Raw genomic sequence first — 15,636 nt, forward strand, 5'->3', positions numbered from 1 at the left:
AAGGGCCTGTAGTGCTCTGCTCCGTTCCTCGGTATGCAAACAATTGTTAAATAGACGCTCTGATAAAGCAGGTGGATCGAGTGCTTCCCGCACCTTCCTTACCGTCTCTCGGCAGGGAAAATGGACCCTGGATGTGGGATTCAGTGCAAGGCCTTGGGCTAAGTGTCTGAAGTTTGAGATAACAAATCATTGCTGCAGGGACAGCTCTCTGCAGGGCTGTACCTTCAAGGTAGAGCAGGTAGGATTTGGACGTGTGCTGATGAAGGGACGCATTTCAAGCAGAAGGAACAGCAAAAATCCTTGAAGTGGAGGAGCAGAAGTGATCAGGAACCAGCGGTGGTCCAGTTTCACCAGAACTGAGGTGTGTGAGGCTCCCGCGTGGGTCAGCAGGGAAAGGTGCTGCCTGTCAAGCCTGACATCACATGGTATGATGCGAGAACTTCCCAAGGCTGCCCTCTGTAGCATGTGTGTGCCCCACCTCCACGTGTAGGGGCCTGTGTGCACACACTCATTTTATTTTATCCCTGTGTTTTTATATGTCAGGGTGTTTTTGCCTGTGTGTGTCTGTGTACTATGCACACCTGGGCCTATGGAGGCCAGAAGCGGTGTTGGGTCCTCCACTAGAGTTACAGGTGGTTGTGAGCCACCATGTGGGTGCTGGGAATTGAAACTGGATCCTGTGAAAGATTAGTCATTGCTCTTAACCACTGAGTCATCTCTCCAGCCCCACCTATTTTTGTTTCTTTGTCTCTTTGTTTTTGAGACAGTGATCTCTCTTTTTAGTGATCCCTCCAGCCCCTTTCAACCTTTTTTAATTGAAAAAATTATATACATATGGATACAGTGGCTGATGTCCATAGTGGTGGATCTCTGTGAGCTGGAGGCCCGCCTTGTCTACATAGTGAGTTGCAGGCCAGCCAGGGCGATGCAGTGAGACCCTGACTCAAAACAACAACAACAACAACAAGCAATAACTAACAAAATATAGGTGTTTGGGGCTGGAGAGATGGGTCAGAGGTTAAGAGCACTGACTGCTCTTCCAGAGGTCCTAAGTTCAATTCCCAGCAACCACATGGTGCCTCAAAACCATCTATAATGTGACCTGATGCCCTCTTCTGGTGTGTCTGAAGACAGCGACAGTGAACTCACATACATTAAATAAATAAATCTTTAGGGCCAGGTGTGGTGGCACACGCCTTTGATCCTAGCACTTGGGAGGCAGAGGCAGGCAGATTTCTGAGTTCGAGGCCAACCTGGTCTACAAAGTGACAGGACAGCCAGGGCTACACAGAGAAACCCTGTCTTGAAAAATAAATAAATAAATCTTTAGAAGGAAGGAAGGAAGGAAAGAAAGAAAGATGGATGAGCTTTAACAGTATTAAAATAATTTTAAATCTCTTTCAGGATTCTATCCGTGCAGTCTTGGCAAACATGGACAGCCTGCAACCCTTTGTTACAGAACACTTCATTGTATTTCCCTGTATCCTTTCTTTCCTGGTCCTTTCCCCACCCCTCTCTCAGAAAAGTGGAGTTTGAGGTTTAAGTTAGTTCCTGTCTCCTGTGGCCCAGGCTGGTCCTACATCCACCTTCCACATGCTAGGTTACAAGTATAACCCTATATAAAACACCATGCTTGTGAGATAGCTAGCCATGGCTGGGTCTCACTAGGTAGCCATGGCTGTCCATCTTGATATGTTGCCAAGGGTAGCATGAAGTCCACAGTAATCTTCCTGCCTCAGTCTCCTGAGTGTATGCAACACCACACCTGAATTTTCCTAGCTCTCCATGACACTATAGATTCAGATGGAAGCAGTGAGACCAAGGCTGTTTGGATGGTAGGCAGAGAAGGAGAGCTGGTCTCTCAGCCTTCACATAGTGACCGGGACGCACACTCATCTCCTTCCTCAGTACCTTAGCACCATCCTCAGATAAAAGCAAGTGGGAGAGAGTTTCCCACCTGAAGTTTAAACATGGGGAAAGCATCCTGACGCCCTACCCGTTTGTTTTTACTTTGTATATAGAGATGAAATGGTTTGCTGAAGACTTGCCTTCCGGTGAGTAATGATGAGAAAGAGGGAGTTGACGGGCAGGACTATGTAGCTGTCTTCCCAACTGGACTCTAACCACACAGGACAGAGCCCTGGAGCATTTCCTTCAAGCTTAGTCCAGTACCCTGTGGATTAGGCACCATGCTATGTTATTTAATCTGCCCGTATCTCCTCCATTGTTAATGATGAAGAGACAACTAATTTGTGAGAATACATAGTGTATCTGGAGAGTAATTGCTCAGTGCCAGATACCCATGTAAACATTTAACTTCGTTTTTGTTTGTGAGATGGGCACAGAGCCTGAGTTTGAATCCCTGTTGCCTATGGCCACATACATGTACCTGGAACTCTGACCTTTGGCTGGGGAGGCGGGTGGTGGGTGTGCAGTTGGCAGAGATGGGCAGATTCTAGGAGCTCAGGGGTGGCTCAGTGCTGGCTGAGATGAAATGCTGAGGTCCTGGTTTAGTGAGAGAGATACCGCCTCAAGGGAAAGAGATGGAGAGCAGAGGGCACCAGTTTGTCAGGTAGGAAACCGAGTCAACTCCACTGCAGCACAGGGGTAGCAGTTGTTTTGGAGCAGGGTAAGGCAGAAGCTCAGTCACTGGTTGTTCAGGAAAGTTGTACCAGGCAAAAAAGGAAAGGGCTCGGGCAGAAGGCTTATCTCAAGCCAGCTCTCAGAAATAAATAAAGTCCAGAAACGCAGGTAAAACAGTCTTGCTCCATTATGATGTTTGAACTTCCCATTACAGGGAAACCAGCAGATGATATTCCTCTTGAGTTGGTAAGTTTTGCTTTTTCTATACAGAAATGAGAATTGTCTCTCTCACCTCAGCAGTGCTGCTCTTGTCTCTTCTGCCTTTGTCCCTCAGGTCCCACTGACTAAATATGAGACCACGCGTCTCCCTTCATCTAGATTTCAGGGGCCATGTCTCTGGCAGAAGTGGAGATGTTGTGAGTGGTCTTTGGCAGGCAGTCCTCTGGGCTGGACCCTCTAAACTGTGAGCCACTCTAGCAGAAGAGGGGTGCCAGGAGTCTGGTTTCCTCTCTGCAGGTCCTAGCTGAGACGGAAGCAGAAGAAGCCACAATGAGGAAATGGAAACGGAAACTCATGGAGGAGCCCAGCTCCCCTAGCAGGCAGGGGCCACACAGGTCAGTGGTGGAGAGAGCTTTGCCACCTATTGCTGTTTGTTGATTCTGCCCTTGAGCACTGCTTGATTTGGAGGAGTCTTCAGTACCTTGCCCACCCTAAGGCCAAGCCGAGGGAAGGAAGGAAGTCGATATTTTCTATTGCATTTGAACAGTCTCTCAGCAAAGTAAGGTTGTTCTGTTCCTCGAGTTAGAGGCTGGACTGCAGTGTAGCTTGACGCGTGCTCACCTAACGGGTGTGAGGCCCTGGCATCAGAAAAGGAAAGTACAAAGGCTAGAGAGCACCGTCAGCTCTGTAGCCCCGAACTCCACATGGTCAGTGAGCATGTGTGGTACTCTGCAATAGAAATCACAAAACATAGCAACTCTCAGACTGTTACACAGAAACAGGAGGCGGAAGACATAGCTGTGTTGGTAAAGTGCTTGCCATGCAAGTCTGAGGGCCTGAGCCTGGTCCCAGAGCCTGGGGCTGCCAGGCATGGTGGCAAGGGCTTATAGCTGCAGTGCTGGAGAGATGCAGGCAAGTGGACTCATTGGGCTCACTGGATAGCCAGCTTAGCCTACTTAGCAAGCTCCAGGCCAGTAAAAGACCCTGTCTCAAATAAAAAAGTGGACAGTACTTTGAGAGACAGCACTAGAGGTTGAACTTTGCCCTTCACACGGATGTGCACATGTGTGCATTCATACCCCGATACTTGCATACCTGTACATACATGATATAATACATGCAAAGGATGTTGAAAAATGAAAATGAATAAAATAGAATTTGTTTTATCCCATGAACAATTGGCTAAAATGTAAATGTGTACAAAATACTGTCTGTGTGATGGTATACTCGCAATCTCAGCATTCAGGAGGCAGAAGTGTAGAATCACTCACTGTAAGAGGCCAGTCAGGGAAGCCAGGCGTGGTGGCATGCGCCTTTAATCCCAGCACTTGGGAGGCAGAGGCAGGCGGATTTCTGAGTTCGAGGCCAGCCTGGTCTACAAAGTGAGTTCCAGGACAGCCAGGGCTACACAGAGAAACCCTGTCTCGAAAAACAAAAAAAAAAAAAACAAAAAAAAACAAAACAAAAAAAAAAACAAACCTTGTCTTAAAAACAAATGTAGTGTGCATGAATTGTTAGAGGGAATGTGAGCACATTTCAACATGCCAAAGTTGCTGCTGCAGAGGCGACTTGTGTTTTTTTTTGATCCTCTGTCAGTAGGAAAATTAGTCACGAAGACAATCTAGTCATTCTTGCCGTCCCTGGGAGGCCACCTGGAATAATCCAAGGTGTGGTTTGCTTCCCAGCACAAGACGCTTTCATGTCAGTGAAGGTAGGATACAAAGGGGCTGACTCTGCTTTTTGGATGGACATACAGTGACAGGTAGGGAGTTCATGCCAAGCCATGTGAAATGTGATCACATTTGAGGTGTAAAACTTGGTTTTATTTTATTTAACTGATTTTCCTACAGAGATGAGGCCCTATAATCTCCCCTGGGTTTTGATGTACAACTGAACATTTCATAGTCCGATACCTCTTTCCATCACATTTACTGTGTCTCAAACATACCTTTAAATGTCTCCAATTGAAATTCTATTGTGAATTAAAGCAACCAAAGAAAACCTTGCCACACAATTTACCCTGCCAGCCAGGAGTCGTATACAAATAGCCAATTGGCTGAGATACTCATTTGGGCTCCATTTGCTTGAAAGTGGTGATGCTGCCACAGCAGTGGCATTCTCTGGGCTTTCCTCCTCCCCTTCAGGGCCAAGATGGAGACTTCTAGTGAAGCTTCCAGCAACAAGAAGCCTCTGAAGGAGAGCAAGAGGGTAAGCATCAAGATGGGAGCTTTGAGGCTCTGAGGGCCCCTTCTCTGTTACAGGCTGGGCTCCTGTTACCCGCTCTGCTTGGTCCTTGCTGCACACTGAACTCATTCTTGGGTTTCATTCTCTGCAGAATGACATTCAACTATTCTGCACTTGTCACTGTCCCCAAAGTAGTTGGATAATGAACACACGCGTGGATCTTTTCATGTTGACAGTCTTTTCAACTTAACTGCTCGTGTTTTATAATTTAAAAATAGGTCTGAATTGAATGGGTGTGAGATCCGAAGTAGAATCTTCACTGTAGAAAAGTTTTTGCCTTAATCTACATTGGCGTTTGATCTGGGCATGTCTGGTTTTAGCAGGTGAGGGGGCCATGTATCAACACTAGACGTAGGTGGGGAGTGGAGGTGCACACCTGTAACTCTAGCACTCTGGCCATGGCAGCAAGATGGCTAGAGTGTGAGGCCTGCCTAACTACACTGTAGGTTTCAGGTCAGCAGGGCTGTGGAGTGAGACTGGGGGTGGGGGTGGGGCTGTGAAGTGATGTCTTCAGGACCCAACGGTCAGTGTATTCATAACCTCACAGCAGCCAAGCTGAGCCAAGTTAAACCCAGACAAGATCTAGGCAGTTATCACCCCTTCATGGAAGGGGAAGGGCACTCAAGCTCAACCCCTAACTAAGGTGCTGGCAGATCATGAACTGCTTGGGGAAGAGAAGTCATTTTGTGCCAGGGTGTAGCCACTGGTAAGCTGCCATGGCCTAGTGAATAACCCTACACACATACACATGCAGGTAACTCTATGTTGTGGGTCCAAAAAGCGGGGGGGGGGGGGGGGGAAGGAAGTGATCCAGTGTAGTATTTACACGGATAGAATGCTGAAAGGTATATTTTTAAATTACTTTGTAGAAGAATTCAGGAAGCTGGTCACCATGGTGGCACATGCTTTTATCTCGGCATTTAGGAGTCAGAGGCAGGATCTGAGCTTTCTGATTTATGGTCAGCCTGTGCTCTATAGAGTCCCAAGGCCAGCCAGGGCCTCACAGTAAGACCTTGTCTCTAAAATAAACAGAGGGTTGAGAGATGGCTCAGCAGTTAGGAGCATTCGCTGCTCTTGCAGAAGACCTGAGTTCAGTTTCCAGTATCCATGTTGGGCAGCACACAACTGCCTGTAACTCCAGCTCCAGAGGGTCCAATACCCTATTCTGGACTCTGTGAGCACCTGCGTGCACACACACACACAGACACACACACACACACACACACACACACACACACACACACATACACACACACGAGTGAGATGGCTCATTTGTCAAAGGAACCTACTGCCAAGCCTGATGACGTGGCTTCCATCCCCAGCACCCACAATGTGGAAAAAAAGATCTGACCAACCTGAGAGATTCAGACTTCTATGCATATGCCATGACAGAAGCACACCCTCATGTAGGCAATTTTTTGTAGCCTACTTTAATAAGGGTTCAACCTTCCCTCTAGCCCAGCACCCACCAGAGGTAGTGGGAAAGAAAGGTTATTAGGATATAGGGAAAGGAAGTGCACTTGTTTAGAAATAGTTCTTTAGGGTGATTCCAATCTTTGTTGTTCTCAGTCCAGTCCACTAGCAAACACCAAACACTAATCAGCAGCTTCAGTCCAGTCCACTCAGCAGACACCACACATGAATCTGCAAGGGCAGTTCAGTCCAGAAGAAACGTCGAGACTGGCCAATCGGCCCAAGTCCATGGAAGTGGCAAGAAGCTGCAGGAACCTCAGGAGAAGTTCTTTGATAAGTTTCTCTCTATGAAGTCACCACAGGCAAAGCTCAGCAATGCAGTGTCAGGCGAATCAAGGCATGCATGTCGTCAGTGAAGACTAGGGGCGAAGCAGAGTGAGCAGTGCTTGAGCTCCCGCTGTCTGTGGGGTCAGATTTACGCCCTTTCTAAATATCAGGTGTCCTTTCAGGTGTCTGCTTCAGCAGAGCATCATTATAACCTAACTGAGTCTCCAAAGAAACCAGACATTTCCACTTTACCCTCATGCACCTCACATTCCGACATCCACATAAATATGTAGTTAATCCCGGGCATGATTGCCTGTGCCCTTAATTCTAACACTTGGGAGGCAGAGGCAGGCAGATCACTGTCAGTTCAAGGCCCGACAGAGCTACATAGACTCTGCCCCTATTGCCTGAAATTTAAAAAGTAGCTAAAAGGTTGAAGAGATGGGTCAGTGGTTAAGATCATTACTGCTCTCCAGCAGTTCTGAACATTAAGGGCAGGCAGCTCACAGCTGCCAGTAACACCAGCTCCAGAGAGCTTCCCTGCCCACAGAGACCTCTGTCTCCTGTGGGTACTGCTCACACACATGCACACACACTCCACACACACACACACACACACACACACACACACACACACACACACATGTAATTCAAAGTAAAATAAATTCTTTAAGTTATAAAAAAAGAGAGAGAGAGAGAGAGAGAGAAAACTAACAAAGCCTCCAAAACAGGGCCAGGCTGTCACAGCGATGTGACTTTACTTGATTTATTTGATGGTTTGTTTCTTCATTTAAATGTTCACATACTGGCCACATCTCCATTTTAAGTGCTGATAGTTGTCTTCAAAGTGACACATTTTAGCCAGGCAATGGTGGTGCATGACTTTAATCCCAGCACTCAGTGGGCAGAGCTACATAGAGAAACTCTGTCTCAGCCCCATCTCCCCCCACCAAAAGAAAGTGGCAAACATTATTTCCTCCCCCTTTTAAATATCTTGTAACTATTATATGTGCCTTATAGATATTTTTAAATTTTTTTCTTTGTGTCTCCAAAGTAGTTCTGATCCTAAGTTCCAGGTACTAACAGCTCCCACCTTGGACTTCCCAGGACCCACAACATAGTCAGTGAAGAAGCAAAGAAGTACCGTATGCATTTGTGTTTAGTATGTGCCAAGTACTCAGGCTGTCGAGCCTCTAAAGCCCCCAGGAATGTCAGGCCAGGCAATCAGATAGCTGTGTGCCTCCAGGAAGCACAGGCTACCTAGAAAACATAAAGAGGTCATGAGGGGAAAGTCCCCTGGGAAAGCTGAGGCCCTTGAAGAGCCCAGGCCAAGAGAGAAGAATTCAACACTTTTTATGCCTGGAGGCCAATGCATCAGGAACTCAGTGCTGGGAATTGTTATTGGACAGATTAGCAGGGACTAGACAGTGATCGGCCTTAAGTCCACCAGGATCTCGGGAATGACCTAAAACCTTCTGGAGTAAAGTGCTAAAACAACCTCACTTCTAATCTTTTGTCACATGGTTAAGGCATGTTGTGTGCCTGGACACCCAACACACATGTAAAACCTGACTGCTTATTTCCAGGAGTTTATCAAGCACTTGACTGTGCCCTTGGGAATATAGACTTCTGCCTCTGAGAACAGGGTTAGAAGATGGAGTTTTGTGTCAGCCCCACAGCACACCGAGTATTTTTGAGCCAGGAGCTGTTTCCTCTACACTCTCAGCCTCTGGAAGTCAAGAAGAGAACTGAGAAAGTACAAGAGGGGTACATGAAGCTCTGGAGAACAAAGTGCTCTACAAGCAAGATAATTGCTACAAAGGAGCATTCCCCTCGCACTACCCTCCGTACCTTCCTATTCTTAGTTTGACACATCATCTCCTGCAAGAACAGTACCCGCAGCTTCTTACTCAACACAATTACCTTTTCATCTCAGCTCTGGGCTGAGGAAAGCTGAGCAAAGGAGCATGTTTATTGATTTTCACTCGACGCCCAGAGACAGCCTCCATCACAGACCCTGTTCCTGCAAAGGATTTCTCCTAAATTAATGTAACCACAGTGACTCTCAGTGCAAGCCACTTGAGCTGGAAGAATTGAATCTGTTCCTATGGCTCCGTGCTTGGCATCCTCCCACCCCTTTGAAGAAAGTTTGGGTTATAGGAGCACATACAGCCAGGGAGGACCGTGCATGTCTGAACACATTGAAAAGCTTTAGCAGGGAACGTGTGAGAAGAATGCAGTACCTGTCTCCTGAGCTCTGTTTGGGGAAGAATAGGAAGGGAGACCCTTTTCTTTTTTGTTCTTTCGGATCCCAGACCTAAAGAGCCAGACTACGAAAGGGTCACAAAGATAGTAGAGAACAGATAAATGACCCGATGTGGACCAGACTACTCAGTGTATTCTCACCTCTGCTCCACTTTTAAGCAGGTCTGATTCTGAACTGTCAGTGGCTTTCAAGGTGTGACAGCCTGATGGCCCTCCTCAGTGGCAGCACAGTCTTCCTCAGCTGTCTCTCCTCTCTGTAGTTTGTGCCTGTACACTAAGCTACCCTTTTTTGTGAGAGGAGTTGCCTTGTTTCTGGGATGGCCTTTGCCATCTGACCACTTATACCCAGCCCTCATAAATGCTGGACTCTTCAGTGTTCCCTGCAGCGAGATGTAAGTCCAGAATCAGAGTTTCATTAAGTCTCTAAGAATTACCCTTTCAGCCGGGCGTGGTGGCGCACGCCTTTAATCCCGCACTCGGGAGGCAGAGGCAGGCGGATTTCTGAGTTCCAGGCTAACCTGGTCTACAAAGTGAGTTCCAGGACAGCCGGGGCTATACAGAGAAACCCTGTCTCAAAAACAACAAAACAAAACAAAACAAAACAAAAACAAAAAAAGGAAAAAAAAAAAGAAACCCTGTCTCAAAAAAACAAACAAACAAACAAAAAAACAAAAACAAAAAAGAATTACCCTTTCAAAAAATTAGAGCTAGGCCCTTGCTGTCTAGGAGGGTAAGAAAGGCTTTCTTCCTCCTGTAGCTCTCTCTCATCTGTAGGAACAGGACCCTGGGCATGCCATAGATACCAATGGGAAGAGTTTGTGAAGATACTCAGAAAGGTCTACCGTTATAACTTGAAATGTATGCTTGGAATAAGGGCCAGTGCTGACTTCCTAGGGACCTAGTGCAACTCTGTCTCCCCAGTCCCTTATACAAACTCTTCACCAGAAGCACACTGAAGAGCACCCATGCTGCTGTGCAGTCAGGCCCTCAGGCTGTACTGGGTGAGGACAGGCCAACTGTTAGAGAGTCCAAAGAAAATGTACGCTTGTTTCTGACCAACAGAGCATTTACTGGAAATGTGGACCTGGAACCAGGTTGTATGCTATCCTCTTCAAGGTACAAAGGAATTTCTACAAAGAATGGCACATGGAGAGATAGAAGATTGCATGGTATCATACATGCTTTTCCTCTATCATGTTTCCACCATGCCTGGCTCTAGCCATTCTTTTTGTTTGTTTGTTTTGTTTTGTTTTGTTTTTTGAGGCAGGGTTTCTCTGTGTAGCCCTGGTTGTCCTGGAACTCATTCTGTAGACCAGGCTGGCCTCAAACTCAGAAATCTGCCTGCCTCTGCCTCTGCCTCCCAAGTGCTGGGATTAAAGGCATGCACCAACTGCCTGGCTCTAGCCATTCTGATACATTCTAGCCATTGTATTTACTCAGTAATGGTACTGTGCCCTTTTCAGCAGGTCCCTGCCCAGGAAGCCCTGCTCTCCCTGACCAGCTTCTCACCCTAATTATGACAAAATCTCATTCATCTGTCAAGGCTCTACCCAAATGTCACTGTCCCTGTGAAGTTCTTCCTTAACAACTGTCACCTACTTTGCAACCATAGCACTACAGACTCATGGGGGCAGCCTCACCACATTGGCTTGTGGTACAGTCGTGCTGCATGGACTGTACCAAAATGACATCTGGGTCGTCTAGTTTCAGCACCAGAAGGCACTTAGCAATAGGGATAGAGGAAAACCCAGGTGGGCTTGTTCCGAGCTCCTGCTTCATATGGTTTTAGAGGGTCTACGTTAGGAAGCTGGAGTGACCAAGAATAGAAGGAAGTATAGGACTTGCTTGGTCAATCAGAAGCCAGTAGCACCCTGATCACAGGCCATACAGGATGAAGTCTTAAGATTTTATCCTTAAAAACAAAAAAGAAAAAAAGACAGACAGGCAGACTTGGGGGAGGGGCGCTATGCTTTTAATCCCAGCACTGGGGAGGCAGAGACAGGTGGATCTCTGTGAGTTTGAGGCCGTCCTAGTCTACAGAGAGTTTCAGGACAGCCAGGACTACACAAAGAAACCCTATTGAGAGAGAGAGAGAGAGAGAGAGAGAGAGAGAGAGAGAGAGAGAGAGAGAAAGGGAGGAGAGAAGAGAAGAGAAGAGAAGAGAAGAGAAGAGAAGAGAAGAGAAGAGAAGAGAAGAGAAGAGAAGAGAAGAAATTGATTTTATCCTTGGTCTTTTCTGTTTGTTTTATTTTGTTTTTTGTTGTTGTTTTGGTTTGGTTTTTGTTTGTTTGGTTTTGTTTTTCAAGACAGGGTTTCTCTGTGTAGCCCTGGCTGTCCTGGAGCTCACTTTGTAGACCAGGCTGGCCTCCAACTCAGAAATCCACCTGCCTCTGCCTCCTGAGTGTTTTGTTTTTTTTAACAGAGCACGGACGAAGAAGCCCAGCAGGAATATCAGGACACCCCAGCTTCTAATGCCATTGCTGTCAAGGAACAGGGTAAGTTTGGGGAGATTCTTGCTTGTTTTTGTTCTTTGAGACAAGTTCTTGCTTCTTGAACCTCCTCCTGCCTTAACCTCCTGCACTCTGAAATTACAGGCAGGAGCCACCATGTCCAGCCACCCCCTGCTTCTGACATTGAACTCAGTAGCCCAGAAATTCCAAAACATTTCCTAATAAAGTGGAAGGTTTCAAAGGAAAGCTGGAAGGGGTATGGCCCCTTCTGTGCAGCTGAGGAACTATCTCTGGGAAGCACTTTCTCTTTACCTGTACCTGGGGCATCAGCACTGAGATCGAAGGGGCAGAGGCTGGAGCTGGAGCTCAGTTGGTAAAATACTGAATTTACTTGCACAAAGTCCAGGGACAACCCCTAGCACTTCCCCAAAACAGCCAAGGTACACACCTGCAGTCCTAGAACTCCAGTGGTTTACTAAAAACCAAGTTAGAGGCTGGCCTGGGCTGCATAAAATTTTGTCTCGAAAACAAATAAATAAACTCAAGGTATAGACAGATGCTCTGCCTGGTCTAGGGATGCCCGTAGAGGAATAACCTTCCAGCATTCTGATCTGTTACCCCGAGTAAGGACACGGAGTGGGATGCAGTTATCCAGATGCAGGACGTGCCCCTGTGAATTGTTGGACAAGTTGTGGTTTCCTGTGGAAACATGTCAGCTCTGGTGGATGGCTGAGACTTGAGCTGTATAAATATCTCAAGCCTGACTTTGAAAATATGCCAAGGTCAGAATAGAACTTTGCTGAGCAGAGATGAAATTGGAAAAGTCAGAGCAAACATTCACCTGGTACTAAATAATTTTTGGTGTGTGAGCCCGCCCTGTGGTCTCCTCTTAGATCAAGGAGTCCGTGAGCCAGCGCCACTCCCCTGCCTGAGTGTTTTCCTTACAGATGCTGCGTTGGGGCATGGCCTGCAAGGGTTGGTTGTCCCTCCACTGCAACATAGCAGTCCACCACCCCCGAAAGAGCCAGGAGCCAGAGGCTTCTTGGGGTTTCTAAGGTAAGACAGTTGTCGCCATCAAGCTGCAAAGCAATGTCTGGGTCCGTTGCTTCATTGAGTCTTGGAGGGGGAGACTAGAGAAGGGGGTTCTTCACTGTAGCTTCTCAGTCGTATCAAAGATAGATATCGGAAATGGAATTGAGGGCAAGGCCCTGAGTCAAAAGACTGTACTTTTGTTCTGTTTTGTTTTGTGTTTGAGATGAGGTCTCTTTGTGTTATCACAGAGATCCTCCTGCCTCTGCCTCCCGAGTGCTGGGATTAAAGGCATGGGCCACCATACCAGGTTTCCTTCTTTTAAGACAGGGTCTCACTTTGTAGCCCTGGTGGGTTGTGAGCTTGGGCTGCTCTGCTCTTTCGTCGTTTATGCAGTTCTTTCCACCCTGAGATGCCCACATAAGGCCTGTTTCACAAATGTTGGTTGAACAGAGCCGTCTGTCTTTCCTGGGTCATTCAGATGATTTGGGGTCCAGAATGCGTTCACTCTCCCGTCCAAACCTCGGTGTGTGTTCAGAATCCTTTCTGCAAAGGGCACTGAGCAAATCTTTGTCTACCTAAGCTCAGCCATCCTGTTGCAATTCTTTCTCCTTTATTTCCCTCTTCCGGGGATAATCTAATTTAGGTGCCTTCTCAAATGCTGTTTTGGACTTGGGTTTCCATTCAGTGGTTCCCCAGAGCAAAATGCCCTGGCTAACGAAGCATTAATGGGAACCAGGGGGAAGGGAGCGACCGCCTCACTCTCAGGCCCCTCTGCTTGCATCCTGCAGTGCTCTCTTCCCGTTCCGGTACTTCTTCAAGAAGAGCGGTCAGTGAGCCTTCCAGGACCACAGCACGCGTGGGGCAGGGGTCAGCATAGAAGAGATGTCCTCCTGCAGTAACTCCCCGGAGCTACCACACCTCTCTTGCTTTTGTTTTCTTTTGTCTTGCATTTATTTTGAGACAAGTGTTATTGTATACAGCCCAGGCTGGCTTCAGTCTGTGCCTCTGCTCCCGGTGCACTCCCACGTGCCATCCTTTTCTCCTGACCCCGGTCACGGGGACAAGGGCACCAGGCCGGGTCCTCACATGAGTTTATCCTCTTGTTTGCCTTTGGTGTTTCCTATCCAAACCAGTAAGAACGAGGCTAGAGAGATGGTAGTTGAGTGCACACTGATAGTGCAGAGGGCCTGAGTTTGGTTCTCAGTACCCATGGCAAGCAACCTGCAACTCCAGCTCTATCAGGATGGCCTGGCGCTTTCTGGCCTCTGCAGAAACTTACGCCCCGCACGCCCTGCACCCTCGTAATCGGAAGAGCAAGACAAAACAATACTAAGAAGGGCCAGAAAGGCGGCTTGATAAAGCATCTGCAGCCAGACCTGACAGCCTGAGTTCAGCCTCCATGTATGTGCACCATGGCATGTGCCCCACACAGAATAAAATGTACTTTTATTAAAAACTTCAAAATAAATAAGTAAATAAAACGCTATAAAGAATTCTACTGCCCTGAGGTTTAAGCCTTTTGTCTCTAATACTTGGGACTCTAATGCCAATGACTGCTCATGGCGGGTCATTGATGGAGCTTGGCGAGCTAGAGCATAAGAGAGAACAGAGAAGAGTTCGTGGGCCTCCCCCACCTCCAGTCTCGTGTTGTTGCTTGGTGAACCACATGAGCTGTATACCTGCCCGCAGCTCTTAGAGTCCTTTATCAGGGATCAGGGAATAAGGGCTAGTGTAAGGGCAGCCAGTGCTGGTTAGGGCCCTGGAAAAGACCAAGGTACCCAAGCCCTTTCTTCACCCAAGGGCCATCTAGAGACCCATCCTGGACTTACATGACCTCAGAGAACCAAAAGAATAATGGGTGGAAATTTAGGAAAACTCGTTCTAGCTTTTTAACTTTTAATAAGGTTCAATATTAGAATGGACTACCCCTGGTCTTTATACAGCCATTTCTCTGTCGCATGCCACAGAGTTCCTACTGGGAAGCCTGGGTCTAAAGTGCTGGGTTCCTCTGAGTCCCTTTGCTTGGCTGTCTCTACCTTTGATAGGGAAAAGGAAGAAGGAGGGTGCTCTGGAGAGCCAGACAACCCAGGATCTGGAGCCTGAACAGGGGACACTAAAGGCGAGCAAGGGTGTAGGGGTGGGGGTGAGCGACATGGGCATATCAGTTTCTCCCAAACCCTGTTTACTACATTTGTACTATAATCCCGACTGAGCATAACTTCACTGACTACTGCTGCTGACGGACACAGCTCCGGAGCCTGGAGATCTGCGTGCCTGTGCTGACTGGGACCAGCTAACATAAGAACCTCTGCTACCCCTTCTGATTATCTGGAAAGTGAGAGGTAGGATTTGGAAAGCTCTGAGGAGCCCTCGAGCTCTGGCAGCTGTGGGTTGTCCCACTCTTCTAAGCAGGTGAGTAGTCTAAGCGGGGCTGCCTATAATCACCACAGACCTTGGTCTGGGTGCTTCTTCACTCAACCTCCAGCTAATGTTGACTAAGGGCTTTGTTATTGCTTGCTTGCTTGTTTTATGGTGCCAAAAATACATGGAACTCAGAACCCTAAGCTTCCAGGCAAGCGCTCTGCCACAGAACCACACCCACAGCCCTCAACCTGTCACATTCTTGTCCTAGGTGTAACTTAGCACCATGGATCCATAGTATGATATGTGAATGAGGCTTTTAGTAGGGCGCCTTTCCTCTGTAAGCAGAGTTAGACTCAACAGAGCCAGAGGTTGGAGTCCAGCTCTGCTTTTAATGTAGACTGGTCCCTGCTATTCCAGGGACTAGGGAGACTTTCTAGCTCAGAATTCTACTCTGCAACCAGCCACATGATAAGGAAGCACTCCCAGGACTCTGGGAGACCGAAATGGCCCTACCCCTAGTCTGCCAGCAAGCACAGCTTAGGTGCCCTTGAACAAAACAATCTTGTTCTTGGACTGGGGATGTAACTCCCCTGGTGGAGTCCCTCCTTAGCATTCATAAGGCCCTGGGCTCGACCCCAGCACAGCATGAACTGCATGAATATGGTGGCTCCTGCCTGTGACTCCAGGGCTTAGGAGGAGGAGGAAGGAAGACCAAGCTCAAGGTTGCCCCTGAGATGTA

The 15,636-nt window shown here is 47.6% G+C and overlaps 1 protein-coding gene across 4 annotated transcripts in view; it reads left to right on the forward strand.

Annotated features, from left to right (window-relative positions):
* The window catches only part of Majin (membrane anchored junction protein), a 39,886-nt gene extending 25,855 nt beyond the window's left edge, over nucleotides 1–14,031 (forward strand). For 2 of the 4 annotated variants that reach the window (NM_001165919.2, NM_001377074.1), the window contains 8 exons: nucleotides 1,405–1,480; nucleotides 1,929–2,054; nucleotides 2,798–2,829; nucleotides 3,100–3,197; nucleotides 4,947–5,010; nucleotides 11,474–11,546; nucleotides 12,449–12,557; nucleotides 13,322–14,031. In NM_001165919.2, the coding sequence (NP_001159391.1) occupies nucleotides 1,405–1,480; nucleotides 1,929–2,054; nucleotides 2,798–2,829; nucleotides 3,100–3,197; nucleotides 4,947–5,010; nucleotides 11,474–11,546; nucleotides 12,449–12,557; nucleotides 13,322–13,367 (624 nt within the window). In that variant the 3' untranslated portion in view covers nucleotides 13,368–14,031. The remainder of the gene's footprint in view (nucleotides 1–1,404; nucleotides 1,481–1,928; nucleotides 2,055–2,797; nucleotides 2,830–3,099; nucleotides 3,198–4,946; nucleotides 5,011–11,473; nucleotides 11,547–12,448; nucleotides 12,558–13,321) is intronic. The other 2 variants (XM_011248644.2, NM_001377075.1) reach the window with 2 other exon arrangements.
* The last annotated feature ends 1,605 nt before the right edge of the window (nucleotides 14,032–15,636 follow it).

The sequence above is a fragment of the Mus musculus genome, chromosome 19 (genome assembly GCF_000001635.26).
Source record: "Mus musculus strain C57BL/6J chromosome 19, GRCm38.p6 C57BL/6J".
NCBI classification, from domain to species: domain Eukaryota; kingdom Metazoa; phylum Chordata; class Mammalia; order Rodentia; family Muridae; genus Mus; species Mus musculus.